Source organism: Tachysurus vachellii, chromosome 17, assembly GCF_030014155.1.
Source record: "Tachysurus vachellii isolate PV-2020 chromosome 17, HZAU_Pvac_v1, whole genome shotgun sequence".
In the NCBI taxonomy this organism is placed as follows: domain Eukaryota; kingdom Metazoa; phylum Chordata; class Actinopteri; order Siluriformes; family Bagridae; genus Tachysurus; species Tachysurus vachellii.
The window spans coordinates 8,353,526-8,379,905 of record NC_083476.1 but is presented as its reverse complement, the minus strand read 5'-3'; the positions used below and the strand labels follow the sequence as shown (position 1 = coordinate 8,379,905).

Here is a 26,380-nt window from a genome sequence, read left to right as displayed (position 1 = left end):
CCTTCTAAGTTGAGATACAAGTTGTATATACAAGTTGATATAAGTTGTGGTACATTTATTCTAATCCATCAAAAAAATCGGACTTTTGTTCAGGATTAAAATTCTAGCACATCTAATGATTAAAATAGCTCTGTAAATTGGCAATATAATTGAAATGAATAAATGAATATTTTGTCACTACAATGCATTTCATTAAAACAATCTAGCTCTATTCATTTAACTGTATTAATATCAGTGGTGTTTGTATGAATTCATATATAAGACCTTATATACAGGGGTTTCTTTATGAAAAAGGGTTGGATAAAAAGGATAAAAAAAATATTAGCAATAAATTAAAATAAAGTATATAAAGTAAAATTTGCCAGTGGTCTGCAGATGGCAGCTGCTTTGCTGTCAGGGGGGCAAAAATTCTGCTTGTATTTGACATGCAATATCTTTGTAGCCCAACAGGGAGCAGCAACACAATTTGGGAAAGACTAGTCTTCATATCATAGGAACTTTACTACCAGCAATTGAGGACGTCCAAAGGAACGAGCTCGCAGCATCCTTAAAGACTCCTCTCACCCTGCCCTTAGATTGTTTGTCCCCCTTCCCTCCAGTAGGTGCTTCAGGAGCCATAGGACAAAACCCAGTAGACTGAGGAACAGCTTTTTCCCTAGGGATGTCACCTTCCTAAACTCTGCCTCCCAGTGATCACCCACCCCTGTATATTATGTCAATAGCACCTGAATATTTATCGATACAATATATAAAATATAACACTGTGCAAATTTCATGTCTATAGCACACAACCTGTATATTTGTATATCCATACCTGCATATCCATAGCATATTAATCTGTATATTATTCTGTTCATACTGTAAATACTGTAATCATACAGTAAATACTCTACATCTTGCACTTTCTGCTTATTACACTTCTGGTTAGATGCCAAACTGGATTTTGTTGCATTGTATTTGTACTGTACATGTGTAATGACAATAAACTTGAATCTAATCTCGTTTAATCTAATATTTTTTGACCTACAACATTAAAATGGAATCAGCACATATAAAACCTTGCCATGTTCCAGGTCAGTACATGTCAGTTGAATTTGTTCAGATGTCAGCAACATGAGGGATGTGGTAGCCTAGTGGTTAAGGTGTTGGATTACTGATTGGAAGGTCATGAGTTTGACTCCCAGGGTATTTTTCTTTACAACTTAAGGCAAATGGTAATAACATCATATCATTGCAAATAAAAAAAAATATATTTCAGGAAGATACCATATAATGTGATCATGCAATGTGAATTAAAGCATACATTTTTACAATCCATGTAGGTTTGGATTTAGTTTTCCCTTAATAATACAAACCTTCATTTAAAAACTGCATGTTGTGTTTACTTGTGTTATCTTTGACTAATATTTAAATTTGTTTGATGATCTGAAACATTAAAGTGTGACAAACATGCAAAAAAATTAAAAATCAGGAAGGAGCCAACACTTTTTCACACCACTGTACTGTATGGATGTGACTGTGTTCTGGTGTGTGTGAGACTAGAAATCAAGTAAATGTGAATTTCTTGTCAATTCTGGTGTTGACCTGACAATAGGTAGATTTTACATATGCAAACTAATTCATTCATTCATTCATTCATTCATTTTCTACCACTTATCCGAACTACCTCGGGTCACGGGGAGCCTGTGCCTATCTCAGGCGTCATCGGGCATCAAGGCAGGATACACCCTGGATGGAGTGCCAACCCATCGCAGGGCACACACACACTCTCATTCACTCACGCAATCACACACTACAGACAATTTTCCAGAGATGCCAATCAACCTACCATGCATGTCTTTGGACCGGGGGAGGAAACCGGAGTACCCGGAGGAAACCCCCGAGGCACGGGGAGAACATGCAAACTCCACACACAAGGTGGAGGCGGGAATCGAACCCCCAACCCTGGAGGTGTGAGGCGAATGTGCTAAGCACTAAGCCACCGTGCCCCCCCCCTGCAAAATAATTAACAAATAAAAAATATTTCTATAATATCCTAAAAATGCAGATACAGTGTATGGAACACTGTGCTCAGATTAGGAGAGCCTCATTGGCTAATCTCTTGCATTAGTGTCGTATTGTCCACATGGTAACCTGTCACAACCATAACCATAAATCATGACTAAACTTGTCTTTATCATTCACTATTGCACTTTCTACTGATCTATTATAAAATCTATCAATATTACATAAGTGAATTATTTTATAACAATTTAATGTTCAAACAAGTAAAGAATTAACTAAATAAAATTCTGTTTTAATTTGATATTAAAGTAGATTTGTGACATTTTTTCTTAAATAGCTTTGTAACGTATGGCTGCTTTAAATAATAATTCAGTAAATCGTATCAATAATTACTAAGTGCATATTAATTATAGATTAAATAAAACAATTCTCATGACTTTGGAGTCTGTGTATAATGTTAATGTTAATAGTAATGTTAATGTTATCTACTACAACACAGATCAAACATAACTCGAAACTGCTGAGCACAAACAGGTTTTATTAAATTTACTGCATACTATTTTAATTACATTTATTAACTTATTTTCTGCTTAAATCTATTACAAACTATAATTCACACAACTGGGATGCTCTGATTCGGCCAATGAGGTTAATGGAAGTATTTATGTGAATGCTAAATCAGATTTTAAGCAAAAGTAATCAAGTCTGTTTCATTTTGAATCCAATAGACAAGTATTTAATTTAAATTTATAATTATTTAATATAAATTTAACAAGTATTTAATATAAATTTAACAAATTAATTATTTCCAGTGAGCATAAGTTAAGGGGAAAGTATTCTGATTCAGATACACACATAAACGCAACACACACAGTCATGCAAACAAGGAATTGCACACTATAATAATGCACATTTACAATCAGAAGCTAATAGAGCAGTTTTAACATAGTTTGATGTTCTACACTCTCATTTCATTTTCTGCGATTCCTGAAAAAAGTCGTTGCAGGCGACAGTCAATGCCGCCACCAGTACCACAAATTCATTAAAATCGACCTCATTGTCTTTATTGGAGTCAAGATCATTCATAATCTTCTCCACTAACATAGGGTCCTTCTGCGACTATGAGAGAGAGAGAGAGAGAGAGAGAGAGAGAGAGAGAGAGAGAGAGAGAGAGAGAGAGCAATAATTAGTATAATGTCAACAGATGCAAATGAATACAGATGTCAAATGCATGCTAATTGAACTTAAATACAGAAACAAATAAATCACTTCAGGAAACTAGACATTTGAATGCTCTAACAAATTTTCTAAAAAGACCATAACATCAACTGTCTGCTTTCATTTTGCATGTTAAAATTTTCAGATTCCTGTTCTTGGCTGATAGAAGTGTAACATGACAAAAACTGGTCTTCCGCTGTTGCAACCCATCCACCTAAAGGTTTGGCATGTTCTATGTTCTGATTTCATTTTATTTCTTTGTTAAAGATCTGAGTATGAGGTTTGATTTTAATAACTTTTGATTTTTTTAATAAATTATGGCATGAGGGATGTGGGTCATATGTTTCTGCATGGTACTGTATCTTAAAATAAACATGGAGACAGGGGACACTGTCAGACAAGAAGGACAAAGGACAGACAGTCAAACAAATTTCCAATTGATTTAATACATGAAAGCAATGTCTAATGTCACAATAATCCTGCACAGGATAAAGCATTTACTAAGAGTAGCAAGAAATGCAGATGTTAAAAATAGAATTCACTGAAGCATTCTGAATACATTTCAGTCACTCCCACTTACTAAAATAAGTTTGTTCTTCATTAAAACTTCTCCAGTGCCTTGAAAAGTATTTGACCCTTCCTGGTATCTTCTTTTTTTTTGCTACACTTACTTGGTTTAGATCCTCTAACTAAATCTAACACATAGTGTAGTGTTATGCTGCTGCAAGCTGATTAACCACTGATGCTAGGATTACTTTTTGCAAACGAGTTTATACCAAACGAGTTATACCACGAGTTTGGGTTAACCCGTGGAGCTTGCTATTAGTAAGCCCTCTATCCTTAAAGGTGCCCTGCTACATGTATCTCATTACTTTTGTGGTAATGTCTGAAGTTTACCATGGACTCTGTAACATTTTTTTGTGGAAAAAATGGTTACCTTGTTTCAAGCCATTCTAGTGTGGTATAGAAAGCCTGCAGGAAGACTCAGCTCGATTTGCGCCAGTTCTCATGAATATTCAAATGAGCTATGCTGCTTGGCTCCGATTGGCTAACCGCTAGGATATGAGAGCATGACTATTCATTCACCCAGCGCAATAAGGCCACGTTCACACTGCAGGTAAAAGTGGCCCAAATCCGATTTTTTTTCTGGTCAAGTGACCAGGTCAGACTTCTTCAGGAGTAGTGTGAACACTCAAATCTGGCCCAGATCTGATTTTTTAAAATCAGATCTGGGCCACTTCGGCCGCGTTCACACTGCAAGTCTTAATGCTCAATTCGGATATTTTGCTCAGATCTGATTTTTTTTGTTTGGCTGTTCACATTACCTTTTAAAATGTGGCCTATATCAGATACCATTGTGAACTGTTTGCTGTTTTTAACTGACCCGCATGCGCAAACGAGCAATAACAATGACGTCGCACGCAGCACGCCGTTGCGCTAAAAAGTTGGCGAGGTTATGGAGGAAGTATTGAATCATCATGTAATGCTATAATTTGATGTATTCAATGCAAGCATTATGAGCTGGTTCACGTAACCACTTTATATAACACTCTAAACACACACGTTACCAGTCACGTTTGTGTCACGTTTTCGCCGGCGCAAAAAGAAAAAAGAAAAAAAAAGTTTTCGCCGGCGCATAATTGTGACGAATGTCGATGTAGATTGACGTAAAAGTCGCATCAAATCCGCCTTGGCTGTTCACACTGCGGCCACATTGGAAAAGATCAGATTTGGGTCTGATTCAGGACCACATATGGAAGGCCACGTTCACACTGCAGGTAAAATTGGCCATCCTTGCTGTATAGGAAACTCACTGAGCTACACGAATTCTGGGGGCGCGGTCTCAAGTGGGAGAGTTCATGAATACTAATGAGCTCAGTCACTCTGACGTCAGAGTGACCAGCTTTTCCAACTGACCTGATTTCTCCTTTTATTTCTTTTAAGTGGCTAGAACTGACCGCGGAGGTAGCAGTTCGTTTTCAAATTCACAAACACATATGGACCTAACACATATCAAAAAATCCAAGTAAAAACGGTTTTGTGTGGAAGGGCACCTTTAATAATCTTCAGTAATCCTAAGCAGTTGCATGATCTCTACAGAGTAAAATTTTCTGGTAGGTGGGAATAAATTGGATCATGGAGTGATCAGGGAGTCTCAAAGCAGCATAGTGAAAACACTAAGCCTCTTTTAATACAGTGTATCATTGGTTCAGAGTATTGCTGTCCCTAGTGGGACATGTAGCATGCAATCTTAATTCAGGAACTTCATGATAAAATATAATGACACTGGAGTCTGTGTGCTCCACACTTTTTTCAGATCAGCTCATTCCCATGAAAAGCATTTAGGCAAAATTCTGTCACCCAGTTTATATTTGATGAAAAACAAGTGTGCTAGAAATGAAGCAGTTGCTTAACTCATATCATGAAAGCTAATTAAACAAATAAACAAGTAACATTCTATTGGGTTGCTCCTCTCGGATAACACTAAGCTTCACCAAAAAGTATAACTAATAAAGCAAGCCTCCATTAGCTCAGAGATGTGTTGTGATCGGCCAGAATAGTGTTCAGTTGCAGCCTGGTAGTATCTTGGATAGCTATATGAAAAAACAGAAATTTTGTTGGTGTATTTTTTTTAGATTAATTTTTATTTCCTGGATTTGTAACCTAATATTTTCAAATATTGTACATGTACATGTTTCTTACCGAGCATTAGAAATTCAGGTTCAGGTTCTCTGACTCTGATTTCATTCCATACATATAATATTCATGACTGCTCCTAAACAGCAAAAATGTCTCGTTGACCAACAAACTATTTCTGTTCATTCTCTGTTTGTGTATCTGCTTGTATGTCTGTCTCTCTCTTTTGTTCTCTTACTGTCTCTTTGCCGTTGTAGAGAAAAGGTGGGTGTGTGTGCGTGTGTGTGAGGCCTTACTGTCAGGAATTCAGTGAGCTCACTGTTCAGAAGGTCTTTCAGCTCGCCTTTGTTCAGTTTGAATTTGTCCCCATCGTTACCTGAGTAGTTGTAAAACACACGGATCAGAGCATCCATTGCTCCTTCCAGCTGGCTTGGCATGATGACTGCACAGAGTACACTACACACAACAGATGAATGAATGAATTAGCCTTAGCTGTGTACAAACAACCTCTAGCCCATCTGAGCCAAAATTCAGGTAATACCTTCACAACTATCAAAAGTACTTGAATCATTTAATGTGTGTATTGATACATGAATTTAAGTCTGAAAATATGCATAAACCCTTAAATGACTTTTTATGCAACTGACATCTATTATATTAGTGTATGGCACTGTCAGTAGCAACATCATCCATACTGCTGATATTCTATAATAATAATAATAATAATAATAATAATAATAATAATAATAAAATTAATAAATTAATTAGTTATTCAATTAAATAATTACTTACTTAACAATATAATACATAATAATTTTGATATATATATATATATATATATATATATATATTTATATATATATATATATGAAGTGATGAAATGTAGCTGATTCTTCTATAACTATATAAACATTTAAGATAAACGAAACATTTGTATTGTACCATTCACTGCACTGTAAAGCATGACAGCCACATTAAGTTATCAGAATCAGAATCAGGTTTATTGCCATGTACTGTAGGGTTTACAGGAATGTACAGGAATGTACAGGAATTTGTCTTGGTGTGTTGGTGCATAGTAATAATAAAGAAGCAGCATAAGAAACAAAAGTTATAAATAAAGTGTTTATAAGTGTGCAGTGTCTATGTGATAGACTTGAAGATAATGTAAAGCTTATCTTCGAGTTTAGTTAACTAACTTTGACTTTTTGCTGCAAAGTTGAACTACTGTTGAAATGTTTTACGGTGTGAATATGACCATCTATTCAATCTCCATATAATTGTCTACATGTTCAGAAGCAGATGCAGAAGTTCAAGGAGATAAATCTGCTCCCTCAGCCAGAGGCTTATATCAGTAAGGTTCTAAGCTATACTCTGCAGATCCAGCTCATTATCATTGCATTAGTGTGATTCCGGTGGAGAATGATCTGCTGTGATATGACTCTGTGACATATTGCCATATCTGCTGTACCTTGTTATCATAAAGCTTTATTCATGTAATTGCTAAGGTGGACTATCCCTCCCTCTCACCTGCTTTATTACCAGCATCATACACTGGGACCCGCCTCCACACACACACACTTTCAATATAGCACTTAAAGTGTGGGGCAAGGACTAACAAGGGTGTTATTAGTCTTTAAAGCTTCATTTAATGTGAGTGAGTTTCATTTATTGTGTTTCCACCTGTAGTAATGTACAAATGAATATTTAATCTAAACTAAAAAATAGAAGAAATTATAACACTGAATATAACTGCTAAAATGAATACAATTGTGTTTGCTTTGTTTTAGATGTGATATGAAATTTTGGGATAAACTTGAATCTAAAAAAAATAATAGTTCATTCAACTGAAGGTCTAAATGTACAGCTGTCATTTCTATAAGGTTCCTCTATTTGCAATTGTGATTATCAATGTTAACTTGATTTTTATTTCCTATTCTACTGAATTTGTTATAATTGTTGATTATATTGATATTAATTATTGAACCGCAACTGCAAAAAAAACTTTTTTCATTTTACACACATTCCACCCAAACCTGATCCTAACTCTCCAGATATGACAAAAATAAAATAATGAAAGAGATGGAAAGATACCCGAGATACACACAACCTTTTCCCTTATACTAAACCGGAAGACATTAAATAAACTTTCCACAGAAAAATAATCCTATTATTAAAACTACATAAAAAAGTGCCAGTAATTAAAAACTAATACAAACTAAAATACAAACTATCATATAAATTGCATATGCTTATCTATACATGGCAGAAGAAAAGTCCATAATTAAAATAATCTATTAAACAGAGTGATTTATTCAACAAGTACAGTGATGATTAAATGATTGATATGCTAAGCTTATATGCAAGTAATTAATCACACTACAAAATTACACTCAACAGCTATGTTTAGGTTTAGGAGCAAGAGAGCTTACCTGAGTAAGGCAAATAGATGAATTGTGGGACTGATGGTCTGTTCTCTCTTGGAGTGTGGACGTTCAAGGTGAATAATGCATGAGGGTTTTGAAACAAGTTGTTTATGAATTTCCTTTCAAGTGGGGCCCTCCTCCGTTGTTGTGGGAACATGTGACGGTTGAGCTGCAGTCCCATGGTGATTCCATGATTTTCTCTGCTGCCTGTTACACACCTGCACACACTGTGAGAGAGTCATTATTAACCTTGGCATACACTGTATCACTATACCACATATTCACTGTATGTACACTGTAATAAACCGAATGGTAAAATACAGACACAGATACAATACAAACACATGAACTTGACACGGGAAATCAAGATAAAGGGGGTCTATTTTCTTGTTTGCATTAAATATATAAAGTGGAAACACAAGGGGTCAGATGATTTAGCCTCACATACATAACGCACCTTAAATACACAAGCACCCATCTACATTATATCTGTGTTGCAACATGATAAATGTTGTGTCTTAGCACAAATGCTTAATGATTAATACTTTGGTGTGAAGGCATATTGACGGTGTTTTTGGAAGTAATTTTGGTAATAATTGGTAAAGTCCTTAGCTCTGGCTTTGTCTCATGTAGCACCATGATCCTGGAGAAACTGCCTCATTTCACTGTGTACTGCATCAGCTATATATGGTTGAAATGACAATAAAAGCTTCTTGAATTGACTTGACTTGACTTGACTAATAATTGTTTAAGAAAATATATAGATAAGGGATCTAGTGTACAAACTGATGAGTTTAAACTGGAGTGACTGGAGTGAAAGATTCAAGTCTTCTTTCTGGATACAGTATATTGATTTCTACAGTGTTAACAAATTGGCTTAAAACTATTGTCAGCTTTGTTTATTATTATATAGTAGTTTATAATATATGCATAACATTAAAAGTGTGAAATAAGATCATGATTATATTACAAGTACTGTAATAATAACTTTACATAATTGTGTCCAAGGAAGCACACCCAGACAATGATGTCATATAACATCTGGTATTCTCTGAAGGACTGTTTTGCTTATGAGCTCATCATCATCACAAGGCTTTTTAGAAAAGGGCAAAATTGACATAAAACATGGATTTTGAATTAAGACACAAATTTGACCCCATCTTTAAGCCATATAGCAGCGTTAAACATGGCAGAGTATCACTGCTGTTTTCCCCAACTTAATATAAACTGACAAAATACATAATGAAGATGAATCAATAATTATTTAATTCTCAAGTGTAGTGATAGTATTATTGAATTTAATATTATTATTGAATATACTGTAGAGCTAAAATGGAAACTCTCCTAAACCCGTAACAGTACACCAGCAGTGTACACTCTGGAGATCACACCTTAGAGACTCTGGTGCACTTACACACACCTGCTACACCTCTGAACATCCCAACCACCCTTTGTTAACTCACACCCATTAAATAGCACATCTTGTGCCTCTCTAAATTTAACTGTTACCGGATAAACAAGCCTCCAGTTTAGGTCACCTGGGACTTTGTTTTCTCAAAACATTGTTTCACTAAGACTTTATGACACTTTAGATTTCATATATACATTATTTCATATACATAATTTCATATACACTTCTTAACATTCTTCTGATAATTGATTACAGGTTTTAACTTTTTGCAAACCAAAAACCTTTTAATTATGTAAAATAAATTAAATAAATAAATAAATAAATAAATAAATTACTCACTCACTCACTCATTTTCTACCGCTTATCTGAACTAGGGGATAAGGGAGATAGGGGAGCCTATGCCTATCTTAGGCGTCATCGGGCATCAAGGCTGGATACAACCTGGACGGAGTCTCAACCCATCGCAGGGCACACACACACTCTCATTCACTCACGCACTCACACACTACGGACAATTTTCCACAGATGCCAATCAACCTACCATGCATGTCTTTGGACCGGGGGAGGAAACCGGAGTACCCGGAGGAAACCCCCGAGGCAGAGGGAGAACATGCAAACTCCACACACACAAGGCGAAGGCGGGAATCGAAAACCAACCCTGGAGGTGTGAGGCAAACGTGCTAACCACTAAGCCACCGTGCCCCCCCATAAATAAATTAGTTAAACAGAATTTTAAAAGAACATTAAGGGCATGTAAGACAAAGAACATAGGTAAAAATAAGCTAACCTAATCTTACTATGCAAATCTAATCAGCAGTGAATACATAATTCAAATTCAAGATAGAAGAGATGCAGGAATACATTTTAAGGTTTACCCATTATCAGTTTATAACATGAAAACTTGTTGTAATGATACATCAACTGATGCTAAGCTAGGGCACATCATCAGTGATGTTCCTGATCTCATTGGGTGTTTCGGGTCTTTCGAAACATCAGACACCCTCCTTCAGGTGACCCAACTGAGGTTGATCATGCCTCAGCTTGTGCCCTAGCAGCATTTGTCCACAGATCTGCTATTTTGACCCAGAGCCACCTCGAAGCCGTCTCTGCATCCTCTGTGCTATTGCAGATAGCCCTTCTTCTTCTCTCACCCGTGATGCCAAGTGCAGTGTAGGCCCTGTAGAGGGACTGCCCTGCAAAGCCTCTGCACCCCACCTCCACAGGTAAGCACCTTGCCTTCCAGCCTTGGTTATGGCAGTCGTTGACGAGGCCTTCATATTTCGCCCTCTTCCACTCAAAAGCTTCCTCCATTCGATCCTCCCATGGCACAGTGAGCTCCAACATGACCAGGGTCTTTGTTGCCTCAGATACCAAGACAATGTCAGGTCTCAAGGTGGTATTGACGACATGCTGAGGGAACTTAAGTTTTCTACACAAGTCCACTTTCAGCTGCCAATCCTGTGCAGTGTTCAGAAGCCCTGATGTTACCCTGGCAGATCTTTCTGGTTTCTCTCCAGCCCTGATGAAGCTGATGGTTTGCTTGGGGTTCTTTGACTTCCAGCAGTTGTTGATAGTAGCCTGGATGTTCTCTGCAATTGTTTTGAGCACCTGGTCATGCCTCCAGTGATACCAGCCTTCCCCCAAAGCTCTTGGGCAGCAGCTCAAGATATGCTCAAGAGTTCCCTTTCTCTGGCACAAGACGCATCCTGGTGTATCGACCAGACCCCAGGTGTACAGGTTGGATGGACTGGGGAGGACGTCATAGACTGCCTGCACCAGGAACTTGATGCGGTGTGGCTCTGCCCGCCAAAGGTCAGCCCAGGTGATCTTCCTCTCCACAGCTTGTTCCCATCTAGTCCAGGCACCCTGACGTGCCATTCCCACTGCTTTGCTGGACCTTTCCTCCTCCACCGCAGCCCTCACCTCACCTTGAACTAACTGCCTCCGCTCCTTCCCCCGAGCCTTGTCGATCCGGGGCCCTTGAAAGGTTCCTAGCCCAGCCCTTCCTCTGGCCACTGCTCCCACCAGAACACCATGGTGCAGCCGTGACTCTGCCTGGTCTACTGCTGCCTCTGCCCTCCATTTCCTGCCAGTCCTGACCACTACCCCTTCCCCGGAGGCTTTAGGGTCCCTAGACTCACGGTACTGCAGCACCTCTCTTACACGCAAGACCTTGAACTCCTCTTCGATGGATTTTAGAGGGAGCTGCAGCTTGCAGGTGTTTCCGTAAAGGGCGATGCTACTTAAGCTCCTCGGGAGTCCCAGCCATCTCCTTAGGAAGTGGATGACTCTCCTTTCCAGAGATGGTGGTAATCGGAAACTCATACAGGAGCAGAGGCCACAGTATCCTTGGTAGAATCCCATGTTGGTATACCCATGCCTTAAACTTTCCAGGGGGCCCAGTTTTGTCGACAATCTTCAGCCACCTCTCCAACTCCTCACAGGTGTTTATGATGGATGTTGTATCCCTGAGGCTTCTGTCGAAAGTCTTTCCCAGGCTTTTAACTGTTTTTTCAGACAGGGTTGGGATTTGAGTTCCTGATATGGTAAAACTAAATTTCTCCACCAGGATCTGGATTTAGCAGGCTTGAATGACATCCTGGCCCATTCAATCAGCCTCTCCAGCCCCTTAAGGATCCATCTGGCTCCAGGCACTGACTCCGCTGTCACTGTGAGGTCATCCAATAAAGGCACGGATTGGTGGTTGCCGTGTTCCAGTTTTGGATTTGGGCCCTCTACACTCCGGTTCAGCAGATTTCACCAACATATTCATTGCCAGAGCGAACAGGATCACTGAGATGGTGCAACCTGTGATGATTCCCACTTCTAGCCTATGCCACTCTGATGTTGTTGACCCAGATGAGACTCTCAGCTTAAAAATCACTGTAGTAATCCTGGATAAGGTTTCTCACTATGACAAGAACATGGTGCCTCTCCAGAGCCTCCTGTACCAGTTTGTGGGGCATAGAGCCATAGGCATTGGCCAGGTCTAACCACAGCACCACCAGATCGCCCCTGTTCTCCTTAGCTTCTCTGAGGAGCTGTGTAACCACGCCTGTGTGCTCTAGGCAGCCTGGGACACCTGGTATGCCACCTTTCTGCACAGAGGTGTCAATGTATCCATTTTTGAGGAAGAACTCTGCCAAACGCTTTGCAACTATGCTGAAGAAGATCTTTCCTTCAACACTTAGAAGCGAGATGATTCTGAACTGGCTGATGGTCTTAGAGTCTTCCTCTTTTGGGATCCAAACTCCCTCTGCAAACCGCCACTGTTTTAAGGTTTTTCCTTTCCTCCAGCTAACCTTTAAGATCCTCCACAGCCGCTGTAGCAGCTTGGGGCAGTATTTATACACCTTGTAAGATGTTCCGCTTGGTCCTGGTGCAGACCCAGACCTTGCCTTCCTAACCACTTCCTGTACCTCTTTCAGGAGTGGCTCCCTCAGGTCGAATGCCTCCACAGGCTCTGATGGTGTTATCAAGGCGTCACACTGCCCCAGCTCTTGTTTTCTGGAGGGGTCGCTAAAGGTATTTGAATCAATGTGTATGTTCTATGTAAAATTACACAGCATTGCATCTACAGTACATTGTATCAGGAATCCTGTATTTTGTGACAGGTTTTGTACAGTTGAAGTATAGTTTGTTGAAGTTATTTGCCATAAAATGTTAACATTCTTCCACTGCAACAGTATCCCCCATATTTGCAAGGTTGTTACTGCAAAATTCAATGCAATAATTCAAGTGGGGAGAAAATTTGGCTTTGGCAGTGATGTTATTTATGAAGGCTCACTTGTGGTCTGCCATTTCTATTATCATGTTTTACTAGATTGACTTATGTTTGGGGGTTTAATCGAAACCAGAAAACTGGTTTTCTGGAAACTGAATTTACTTCAGTAATGGAACACAGTGTAGCTGCTAATCAAACAGTGTCCTTTAAGTGCCATTTCACTATAATGCACAAATTAGATAACAAAAGATATAAGAGCTATGTAATATAGCTGCAAATATTATAAAAATATTATAAATATATTACTTTTGCAAAAGTGTAAAGAAATATAGTCTTATTTTGGAACTAAGAAAGACGATGTTTAGACAATGTTCACCCCTTAAGCCAGCTACTGTTTACATGATAGTTTTTCATCCCATAGTGTTTCTATGCAAACAATATATCACACTCCTATTCATATCTATATTTGTATCCAATTATAACCCATTATGCAAAACGTATTATATACTTAGGACAACTATATGATCATTCTCACACCTTAAACTTGAAAGATAGCAACCATAGCATTTCAAATTGCATAGAACGAGAGCCTTTTTAAATACAGACTTAATGATGCTATATCAGAATATTTCTCCACCCTAACAAAATATATCAAAATAATCCAAGAATCTATTTCTTTATCCATTATCCATCCATTCAGTCATAAAAAGCATTTCACTACGAGCTGTAATGTATTTGGTTGTGTATGTGACAAATAAAATTTGAGTTAGAATTTTTAGTTGCTTATTCATTGTTGGAGGTTTGGTCTACATGTGAAATGAGGCTTAACTCAACAGACAGAATTGGCCTGAGTAGAGCTAATTACCTTATTGAGCCCAGCATTGGTATATTGACATGCAGTATTTTGGATACAGTTTTTTCATGGTATGCTTTGATCGTTTTGCATTCATGGTTTTGAGACATCATGGTAATCTGCGACACTTTTTTTTTAACATATGAACAGTTATCCTACAGTTGTGAACCTGTCAATGTGACGTTTAAATGCTTTAGAAAAGCTTTAATAGCACATTGGAAGCTTCATTTAGAAGCTTTTCATTAAGCTGTTTAGTAGTGTAGTCATTTGTATTTTTATATATATATATAAGATTATTATATCTTAATTACTGCTACTAAAATAAACTCAGAATATCTGAAGGACAAATTGAAGAAAGGGCTCAGGTGTGTTTCCGGTCTCTCTCTCTCTCTCTCTCTCTCTCTCTCTCTCTCTCTCTCTCTCTCTCTTTCTCTCTCTCTTTCCTTTCACCTTCTGAGCCTGAAAATGATGTTTGTTACGATGATGAAATATTTTCCCAAGAGCACCTACTGATCCTGGTCTGTTTTAGTTTCTCAGGGTGATTATATGCCATACTCCCTCCATGATAAAACTCTTGCATATGACTACAAATTATCACGTGGCATGAATTTCCACCGGCTAGAGGTTTGTGTCATACCTGACAATATGATCTCATTATTGGATCATGAATTTATTTATAAAAAAATACAATCGGGATATTGTAGCAAATGCAAATATTAAGTAAGGATTTACATATAATGCCTTCAGCTACTTTCAAACTCTAACAATCTGTAATCGGCAGCATTTCAGAGAGAAATAAATCAGCAGAGTTGCACTTGTAAGAGAATTATTCCATCTAATTATATCTGATTTCATCACAAAAAGGAGAGTAACCAGGCTTTTGGCTATTTTCATAAAATAATTCCCCCACATTGTCAAACCTTCCAGATATAATCACTACAATACCTCAAAATGTTCCTTGTGAAGACCAGCAAAATTTCAATGCAAGCTGATTTAGTATCCAAGAAGATCTAAAAAAAATCCCTGCCCCAATTAAAGACACATTTTCACAAATTTTCTCATTCACCTATCCTTCAAAATTATTCCAAATTGGGAAGAGAGAGAAAACTAACAACTAGCAGCTTGGGGGTGGGGTGGGCGCACTTTTTGGAGAACGTAGAACTTAGGAATGCTATCTCCAATTGCCTGCCAAGTACCATGCCTCTATCAAACTCAGGTCCATCCCTTCGGCATACCATGGCCTCAACCCCAAAAGGCCATCTCTTGAGTATTTAGGAGAAGGATGAGTGGAAGATGACATTTAACACACACACACACACACACACACACCCTCACCCCCACCCCACCCCCAGGCAACATGAGTACCTTGTTATGCTGTTCAGCCTGACCAACATGCCAGTGGCGTTCAAGGCACTCAATAATAACATCCCCTGAGACTTCAACACCTGTGTCTTTGTGTACTTAAAGAAGTGTGCATTTCATGTGACCTCCACTTCCTTTCTGGGGTTCATAATAGCTGGTAGTATGCAGATGGACCTGGAACAGATCAAGGCAGTAAAAGAGTGGCCTCACCCTGAAGCTTATAAGCAGCTACAGCTATTCCTCTGTGCTCTAATTCGTACAAAAAAAATTCATTAGGGGATACAGCTCTATGCCATCACCCTTGCCCTAGCTTATGCGCCGCACTGTTCCTTCCCCCTACAGTTTATTGTTGAAGTCATCACCTTAGACTTAGGAGTGACAGGAGTTCTATCCCAGAGCTCCCCAAAAGACAATCAGCTACTGTACATCTCTGCACCTTCTCCTCCTGCTGCCTCAGGAGAAATACTAACCATAAAGCTTGTGTTGGAGATATGGCACCACTGACTTGAGGGCACTGAGCTACCCTTCCTCATTCTGACAAACCACAAGAACTTGGAACACCTTCTGACATCCAAAAGGTGTCAACTTTACAATGTCCTATCATCCTAGCTCAAAGAACAGCAAACCATACACACTGTCCTGCCAGTTCTCCCCTGCTGATGGGGAGTCCACTGTCGAAAACATCCTCCTGTCATCCAGCCCTATGCTTCGACATTGAGAGGGAGGGAAAATGAGCCACTGCCAATGTGCCCACAACCAAGAGCTGTCTGTCTTACAAAGGCCCTGATGCTGCTGAAGCCCCTGATGAAACCCTGGAGAAGTTGGCAAATGCTTAGAACTTTTGATGGTAGATTACGCGATAGACGGTTACTGCTGAGACTTGTCCATAAGCACTACCTCGGGTCTTATGATATAGCATTGGAAGGCCAATTTTCAGACATGTGATTCCAATTTTCCTACTTTACATAGCACTGATGCTTTAGTAACAGCGATAGGACTTTTTGAACATTCTAGCCTGGTATTCTCTGTGACCACACCTCCTTTACACCTCCTTTACACCCCCCTCAACACCTCCTTTACACATCATTTACACCTCCTTTACACCTTCTTTACACTTCCTTTACATATCTTTTACACCTCTTTCACACATCATTTACAAATAATTTACACCCTCTTTACACCACACTAACATATTCTTTACACCTCATTAACACATAGTTTACACCTTGTTACCACCTCCTTTACACCCCCTTACACCTCCTTCACATCTTATTTACACCGCATTTACACCTCCTTTACACAAAATTTACACCTTCCTTACTCCTCATTAACACCTCCTTTACACCCCCCTTACACCTCCTTCACACCTTATTTATACAGCATTTACACCTCCTTTACACCTCATTAACACATCCTATACACACCCCCTTACACCTCCTTCACTCCTTGTTTATACCGCATTTACACCTCCTTTACACCACCTTTACACAAAATTTATACCTTCTTTACACCTCATTAACATATCCTTTACACCCCCGTTACACCTTCTTCACACCTTATTTACACTGCATTTGCACCCCTTAACACCTCCTTTACACCCCCCTTCACACTTTCTTTGCACCTCCTTTACAACCCCCTTTACACCCCCTTAAAACATCCTTTACACCTCCTTTACACCCCCTTTACACCTCCTTTACACCCCCTTTACACCTCCTTTACACCCCCTTTACATCTCCTTTACACCTTCTTCACACCTCTTCAACATATAATTTACACTTCCTTTACACTTCCTTTACACATCCTTCACACCTTCTTCACACCTCCTTTACACCTCTTTTACACCTTCTTTTCGCCTCATTTACATCCCCTTTGCACCTCCTTCACACCTCCTTTACACCCATTAATACCTCCTTCACACCTACTTTTTGCCAATACAAAAAAGAATGTGGTTTATTGGGTGGTATTGTCAGTTGGAGTAGATGTAAATATCATCAATATAAGCAATAACATACTTCACATACAGCATTACCTAACAATGGTATATAGTTTTAGGCAAGCCCATGAAATTAATAAAAGAGGTAGTTCAAGGCATATGTGGAAACATTGCAGTTTAATGTCCTGCAGGACAACACACACACACAAATACATTGAGTTGGGTGTGGTGTGTGTGTGTACAGTAGTAAGCTTCCACGAAATGTAGGTCTTCAGAATGACTTAGTCAGGTCTGGAGGGCAAGAGATGAAAGCAGCAGGCATCTGTATCATATTAGGAGACAGTACAGATTAGGTATAATCTACGGTAGTTTTAAATGATGTATTTTGTGATCAGAGAGTAAGCAGGTAATCTAAAGGATAAATAAATGAGAACCCTAGATCTCCAAAATATGAGGACACCCTGTGACTCAAAAGACTTTCATTTCAATTTTATCAAACCCAAGTGATCATATATATGCAGATAGGAGCAGGTAGCGCTTTCCTCTGAGCATGCTACTCTGCCCTGTGATGCAGCATTAGCAAGTGGTACCAAGTGTTGTGAGCGTGTGCACTGGCAGGTGACCACATTAGGATGAAGAAAAAAATGGGGCAGTAGGATGTTAGATTTCGATATACCCTCTGAATGATAGACCATATAAACACACATAAACACACACATACACACACACCACTTTTGTTCTAATTATTGTTTCTGTGTTTATATATTGTTTATATATCCTTTTCTTTATCCTTTGGTGACTCAGGTTCAGACACAGAGATGCCAGTATAACCTAACATAAGTCTGACTTTTCTGATTTCTGTATAAAAACGTTTTATGTAAAATGGTTTTGGTAATGTGGATATGTGTATTAATATGCGTGGCAATGTAGCAGCACTGTGTGAGTGCAGGATGAGTTTATTAACAAAAGAATTCCTTAGAGAACAGCATTGCAATGCTGTGACCACCCCCTCTGTTTTTTTCTTTCTCCAAAAAATAAAGGAAAAAAACATGCCATGCTGTTACTGTTGCTTCCTGCTGTAGAAAAAATACTGTGATACATCAGCAGTGCCTCTGCATCTGACAGCCAAGATATGATTAATTACATCTGCATGTGTGAAAGAGCAACAGTGAAAGAAAAACACAGAGAAACAGTTGCAGTCTATGGTCTACTAACGCCTAACAATTATGCATATTTATGTCAAGGTTCTTATATAACGTTTTATTTCCATTAAGTGAAATTATAAAATTTACATTTATCTAAAAAAAAATTAAACTGTTATGAAAAAATCTGATTGTATGTATGTATGTATGTATGTATGTATGTATGTATGTATGTATGTATGTGTGTATGTATGTATGTATGTATGTATGTGTGTGTATATGTGTGTATAAATAAATAAATAAATTAAACTTGGGTTCACTGTAATGCATTAAGAAAAATTCAGTGAAAAGCCTTGGCGTTTTATTTGTGAAAGTGTTATTTTGCTCATGAAGCATAGCTAAGAAAAAGCTAAAAGTTAATCAGACTACAGTTGTGTGTTGTTTATATAATAGCTTGTATCAGTGTTAAAATTCATGCCATGTGCCTGGTTCAGGCTATCACTACAATGGCTGATCTCTTAGACGCTGTTTTTGACACATGAACCTATAGACGACACATTTCATCCCATTATTGTGATTCCATTTTCCAGTGTGTTCGTTCACCATGTAATTTCTCTCTGCTGCATAGAAGAGTATCACACAGACTCTTCCTTTTCTCACTAAAAAAATCTGTATCTTTATATCTTGATGTTAGAAATAAGTCAGAGATCAGTATTCTGGATCATTCTCACACTAATGATAAATTCCTTTACACACACATTTTCTCTCTCTCTCTCGCTCTCTCTCTCTCTCTCTCTCTTTCTCTCAAACACAGAGGAGAAAGAAAAGCAGTGAAAGTGAGAGATGGAGAGAGTCAGAGAGATAGATCTAGAGGGTGAGTGAGATTGTGAGAGGGAGAGAGAGTGCGGATGTAGGAGGTGGTTCTGCACAGAGCTTTTCAGTCCTGCCTCATTTGGCTCCTCCGACTGCAGACTATCTGCCATTCCAAAATTTTTATAAACCGTCAGAACATTTATAGCCAGAACTGAGATTCTAACTTCCTTCTGTTTTCTGCGAAGAGTAACATCACCTTGACTGGAGCTGGCACGGACACAATTCAAGCTGTGGGGTTGTCTCCATCTCTCTTGAAGAGCACAGAATGAGTGTGGAGAGGCTCAGCAGGTCTCTTTGGGGTGCGTGGGATGGCGCAAATGCAACATGGCCGCTTCCTGAACAAGCTCTACTCCAGCCTTTCTGGGACTACCTGCGTCAGAGCCATGCCAGCACTATCCGCTCTCCACTTTTCCCTGTCCTTCTCTCTGTCTCCACCTACCTGATCCTTGTCCTTCTCTACACCACTCTGGACCTTCTGGCACCAACGTGGCCAAGTATTCGCCGCTACCAGCTGCACCCGGAACGCACAGTCACATGGTCCAACGTGGGCAACACACTAGCGCTCACCACCTACAACCATCTGCTTTACATCTTCCCGGCAGCCGTGGCACAATGGCTGTGGCGTCCACCAGTGCCACTTCCACACCATGCACCTTCACTCACTTCCTTTTTGTTTGGTATTGCAGGTTGCACAGTGCTTTTTGATTTCCAGTACTTTGTTTGGCATCTACTGCACCACCGCATTGCTTGGCTATATGCCACTTTTCATGCTGTGCATCATCAGTACCGGCAGACATTCAGCCTGGTCACCCAGTACCTGTCAGCATGGGAGCTTATCAGTGTGGGCCTGTGGACTACTGTGGACCCGCTACTTCTAAACTGCCACTCTCTTACTACCTGGGCATTTATGGTCTTCAATGTGTGGGTTTCAGCTGAGGACCACTGTGGCTATGACTTCCCCTGGGCCATGCATCGGCTTGTGCCATTTGGCTTGTGGGGTGGTGCACCACGCCACGATGTGCATCACATGCAGCCTGGAACCAATTTTGCTCCCTTTTTCACACACTGGGATTGGTTGGCAGGCACTTCCAGCACACCTGTCAAATTTTGCAGCAGCAATGATCACAACAGCCTGAAAGAGAATGGACTGGGATCAGACAAAGGGATCTGAGAGACTTATTCACTGGATACCCACAGTTTTTATTCATCTGCCTTCCAAATTTTCTGTTCTTTCATAGTCCTCCTCATCCTCAATCATTTAGGTTATTTTAAATGTCTGTTAAATGTAAGTAAAAGAGGATAGCATTAATATAAATTGAACAATGAATGATCCAAGTAAATAGACAGAGAGTCTCCTCTCTCTTTCACACTCTTTCTCCTGCTTCATCTCACTGGCATCTCTTTACAGCAGCTCCTTCTATGTCCTTCACATCCTTACCCATACAGGGTATTTTGAACGTTCAATCAGTTAAGGTAACTGAGCTTATGTGTTAATCTTCAAGCAATACAATTTCAACAATCCATTCATATTATCTTATAAAGTTACAAAACGTTAAGTTCTGGGTGATGGATTTTTGAATAACGTAAGTTGTATGTAAATCCAGTGAAATCAATTATTACAATCGATAGAAATTTTGCTTTATACATGGTGGTGTTTATTATAGTGCAAACTGCCACTAACTTTACAATTATAATAACCTAAACTAAAGGTTTTATAAGGATCCTCTTCTCTATTTATTTCACTTATCAGGAATATGAATTTGGCTTTCTAATTTTTCACTAGTTTATTATGGTGTTATTTTCTTTTATACCACAGTACAACTGAATTCTGAAATCTGATTGATAAAGGTGTTGACTAATGTTCTACAACAGCACAGCTCTAAAAAAAGCCAAATCACAGATTTCTATATATATATGCTCATTCTAATATATAGTCGCTTCTACACTAACAATAATATTGTAGAGCCTAATAATTAACATATTATTAAAATATATTGCTATTTGGGTATGAAGCTGCAACCTTTTTTGCAATATGAAAATCTTCAATTCAAAAAAAAAACTTTTTTTGTCTTATTAACTTCATTAGAATTAGACATACACATAGAAGACTCACACACACACACACACGCTTGCAGACAGCAACAGATGGCAAGAAAAGGATTATACTTGCTGTTATAACGTGCATATCTGTGAAATAAGTGTACTAAATCAGACATAAAAATGTAATTACAAACTGATAAGAAGTGCAACAAACTGTGCTTTAATAAATAAACTGCTGTGGTATAAGAAGATTGAAAACACTTTCCATTTGTTTTATTTCTTGCTTAATTTAACCTTAAAACTGACTGCTTGCTGTTCTGTTGATTGATTGTATGAGGTGTTTATTCTTGTGAAGCATATATATTTTTATATAACCTTTATACTGTTAGTGAGTGGGCAGTCATCCTGGATGCTGTCTCAGGTCTGATCTGGCATTTTGCGTATTTGCAGAGTGCAATTGAATCTCCCTGAATGACACAAAATATATAAACATGTTCACTATTCCTACTTGAGGTGGTGTTGGAGTTTATGCGATATATATTTTCACTAAATGCTGTACAATAAAACACTGTTCCTAATTTCTGACAGGCTGTAGCTTTGACAAGGTTTGTTAATGTTTATTTATCATCAGTGCTACTATTTTATCTGGAAAGGAAAACCATACTAAATCAGCTGGAGAGATTTTATATAGTATCGGTAATATGTCACATTGTGTAAAGGAAAATGTATTGAATACAGCACATTATTCTTTACACACTGTACTGTACCTAACACATAAATACAGTAAAGTGATATGTAGATACTGGAAAATGTGTGTGGGGATGTTTCTATGTTTTAATGAGGATCAAATGTCCCTACAAGCATAGGAATATTTGAGAGTTTTTACCTTGTGTGAACATTTAGTTTCCCACAATAAAAACCTTCTTCCTTGTCCACTGCAGTTGTAACTACAGTAATTAAAAAACAAGAACAAAACAAAAACAAAACTAATAGAGCTTTTTTATGTTACTTACTGAGATTAAGGTTAGGTTTAGGTATAGCATTACAATAATAATCTGTATTAATGCTATGTCAGTGGGTTAGGGTTAGGGTTTGGGTCAGGGTTAGGGTTAGACAAATATGTGTTTGCATTTCGGTTTAATGTATATTTTAGCAGTTTATAGACAGGCTTATGTACTGGCTCTTTGCTGTTTGCATAAAAATGCTAACTAATGATAAGTAGATGTTAGCAATTGTCAGAAGGCAGAATGTACTCTGAACATTTCACACTGCCTCACTGTAGCCATTTCACTCTCAGTTGCCAGTTTCAATTAATCATCTCTTTCAGCCTCCTACGAGCTCACTGAGAATAGTTTAACATCTTCTGCACACACACATACACACACGCACACACACACACACATGCACTGTGGTGTTCGGAATTGTATTTGCATTTTTTGGAGCTGAAGATCATAAGTAGTTCTGCTGGCATGCAGATTTGTGTATGTGAAAGTGTGAGACTGATCAAACTGAGTCAAGAAAGACTTGCTAATGAGCTGTTTAGTTAGATCAGGTGTGTTAGAACATGGAAGACCACAAAGTATAGGGCTGGGGGAGTGGGATGGTATAAAACAGAGTGGTTATTGCCACAGCCAATAAGAGAGTCATTATCTTGATTTTTGGCAGCAGCTGAAGTCCACAGTATGCCAACAGAGGCATCCTTCAGGTCAGGATGAGACATGTACTGAGTTCAGAATGAGGCTTGAGAAAATCAGCAGGAAGAAGACAAAAAAGAAGAGGGTAGGCTATGGGACAAAAAACTGATTGGATAATAATAATAATAATAATAATAATAATAATAATAATAATAATAATAATAATAATAATAATAATAATAATAAAATTCAGTATAACCATTAAAAGCATTTTTAAATTCAGGTTGGTGATAAAGGAAGTGATATTTGATACTGCTAAACTTTGTTCTGTTTGTTCTGAATGGATCTACCTACAAGCAACCTGAGTTAATTTAATCAATTTTAATATTTTATATAATTTTAGCTTTTTTGCACATATACACCAAGTCCACTGCACTGGATTAGGGCCATCCATGTCAACACATCTGCTCTAGATCTGCAAAGCAGAGACACAACAACAGATCCATAATTTTTGTACAACAGCATATAACCAGAACTGATCTATTTTATCGATCTGCAACAAAAATTAAGAAGTGGTCAAAGTTAAAATACTGACACATCTGACCATAATGGAACTCTGTTCAAAAACTCATGAATGAAAACAAGTGGTTGAAAATTGTAGTTTATTGAACATAATTAAGACTATTGTCACCTCATCTCAGGCGAGTCAAACAGAGCATCTAATTTGTTTACGTCTGTTTTTAAAACAATTTTAATTTGCTTTACCCTAATTCTAGTGTATTGAATGTTTACATACATCAAATTGAATGTCTCTTTAAATAGTCTGAAAGATTTAAAAACTTTTATGTATTGACTCTTAAAAGCTTCTGAATGACCAATTGTCATAATTAAGAATTTATTTGGAGTGCATCTTTGGCTGTTTTTAGGGCCAGTATCTAAAAATATTGTAAACCTGTCTGGTTTACAAAGTGCAGTTACACCTTAGTAACATTTAAAAACATCTGAAAGGTACCACAACAAACAAACAAATGTATGCAAAATAACAATTTTGGGATCATGGGTACACACACGAACAAACTTTTGTTTGAAAGCTCCAGGGTCACAACGAAGCAGTTAGTGAAAGAGTTTTATGAGCCATTTGGAAGAGCGTTCTCTGATCATCTGTCAAATTGTACTGTATCCATTCATGATAAATGAACAGTTACACACTTACAGTATGTCCACTACAGTGTCCAATACAGGCCATGTGCTTGTATAATCACTGAAAAGGGTTGTTCCCAAAGGAATCATCTGCATATCATCAGAACCAAGAGAAGCCTTAATTCGAAAATGAAGGTTTCACCTTTCCACTGGCAAGACAAAAAAAAAAAACAATGGGCATAACATTAAAGACATCTTTGTTTTTCCTTGCTAGCTGTTGCTATGGGAACAATGAAGCGAGGGACCTTAAGTAGAAAGAGATCATCTACTCTTACTGAATTGTAGAATCCCATGAAATGAAGAAGAACTATTACATTATCAACCATTTGAGACACTGATTGGTTTCACCTTCTACAGAAGCACTCTATTTGAACAGTTACTGAAGGATTTTCAGTAGTTTTCATATAACTATTTCTCATATCTGTTGTTCTGCAGATATGGCACTGACATTAATAGATGCTTGGTTCAAACTTTGTATAAGTGTAGTGCATTGTTGATGTGTCTGCCAGGACTGTTTATTGAATCCCATAGTAATCTGGCACAAATATGCTTTTTCCCATTTGCAAATTTCAAGAGATAATCCTGAATTGAACATTTTAGAAAAAGATACTTTGACCTAAAGGTGACACATAGCAATAATAATATACAACTAAAGGTGACACATAGCAATAATAATATACAACATATTAATATTCAAATTCTAAGAGGAAGAGTAATCATTGAGCCACTGAATCTGCAAAGACTTATAGAGGGGAAATAATTATATTTACACTGCAAAATGTAAAATTTGAAAGTAAAAAAAGTAAAAGTAGATTTTCCTTCCTATTGTGGCCTCAGCCATGTTAATTAGAGCTACACAATATGGCCAAAAGTATATGGATATCTGACCACAATATGCATATGTATTTTTTAATATCCCCATTTTAACTTTACTTCTCTCTTTGTTGTTATAATAAGTTCCATTCTTCTGGAAAGGCTTGCAAGCAGATTCTGAGGTTTAGTTGTGTCAGGAGCTTGGACATTTCCTTTCAGGTGTTTTCTCATCGCCCACCTTGTTATTGTTTCCATGTGAGCTGTGCCACACCCTTTCCTATCCTGTTCACTGCCAACTCACCTGTTTCTTGTTTACCTTGAGTTACTGCTTTATATATGCCTGTCTTGTCTTTGTTATCATGAGTCACTGTTGCTGTGTTAGAGCCATAAGGTTCGATGTTGGTATATCCAGGTTTCGTGTCATAGTTTCATGTCATGTTTTGTTTCTGTCATGTTTAATGTTAGTTTTTGTTATTTTAATAAAGAAATGCACACACACTGATTTGCTACTTGATCATGCCAATTTCGGAGATCTGGGTTCGATCCCTGCCAGCGGTTTATAATCCTCAAACATTACAGGCTGAGAATTGCTGATCCGGGCACAAGATCATTAGTGAGTAGGCTTGTGCACAATCAGCCTTCCAATTCATCCAAAAGGTGTCTCCACTTAAGATCTTTCACTCCAACCATGTCTTTATAAACCTCATTTTTTGAACAGGGGCTTTGCCATATGGGGACATGTTTGGGCTCGTCCCCTTAGTTCTAGTGAAGGAAAATTTTAATGCTACAGGATGTTCCTGCAACACAATATACACCAGTGCTTGGAACCAACGTACACCTGATTCAGAGTTTGTTTGAGAACATACCTAAACAAATAGCATGAGCAAAAACCAAGAAACTAGTATAAGGAAAAGGTCTGGCACAAGCAGTGCACCAGTAAATTTAAAAAATATGACTACCTTGAAAAGTCTGTCTACAAAGGTCTGTGACTATCTGAAGAGGGCACTAGTCAGAGCAGTAACCTTCAGGTCTGGAGAAGCTGGTCAGGCAAAATATTGTCTCAGGGAGTTTTTCCTTGCCACAGCTGCCTTTGGCTTATTCATTGGGATAAGT

The 26,380-nt window shown here is 38.3% G+C and overlaps 2 protein-coding genes and 1 pseudogene across 2 annotated transcripts; 1 reads left to right on the top strand and 2 right to left on the bottom strand.

The window, feature by feature from the left end:
* Positions 1 to 2,819: 2,819 nt before the first annotated feature.
* s100z (S100 calcium binding protein Z) lies at positions 2,820 to 8,368 on the bottom strand. The gene is made up of 3 exons (XM_060890882.1): positions 8,289 to 8,368; positions 6,156 to 6,315; positions 2,820 to 3,123 (listed from the first exon to the last, which is right to left on the bottom strand). The coding sequence occupies exons 2-3, from the start codon at positions 6,294 to 6,296 to the stop codon at positions 2,971 to 2,973; spliced, it is 294 nt and encodes a 97-aa protein (XP_060746865.1). The 5' UTR covers positions 6,297 to 6,315; positions 8,289 to 8,368; the 3' UTR covers positions 2,820 to 2,970.
* A 2,354-nt stretch (positions 8,369 to 10,722) lies between these two features.
* Positions 10,723 to 16,165, bottom strand: LOC132860376 (uncharacterized; annotated as a pseudogene).
* A 3,515-nt stretch (positions 16,166 to 19,680) lies between these two features.
* Positions 19,681 to 21,377, top strand: ch25hl2 (cholesterol 25-hydroxylase like 2). The gene has a single exon (XM_060891148.1). It carries the CDS (start codon positions 19,846 to 19,848, stop codon positions 20,749 to 20,751), a length of 906 nt encoding a protein of 301 aa, XP_060747131.1. The 5' UTR covers positions 19,681 to 19,845; the 3' UTR covers positions 20,752 to 21,377.
* The last annotated feature ends 5,003 nt before the right edge of the window (positions 21,378 to 26,380 follow it).

Bases quoted from the DNA above. Each gene is read 5' to 3' on its own strand.
- s100z (XM_060890882.1), bottom strand. From the start codon at position 6,296: ATGCCAAGCCAGCTGGAAGGAGCAATGGATGCTCTGATCCGTGTGTTT. The intron at 3,124-6,155 runs GTAAGGCCTCAC...TCTCTCTCATAG, and splicing joins AGCTCACTGAATTCCTGACA to TCGCAGAAGGACCCTATGTT.
- ch25hl2 (XM_060891148.1), top strand. From the start codon at position 19,846: ATGAGTGTGGAGAGGCTCAGCAGGTCTCTTTGGGGTGCGTGGGATGGC.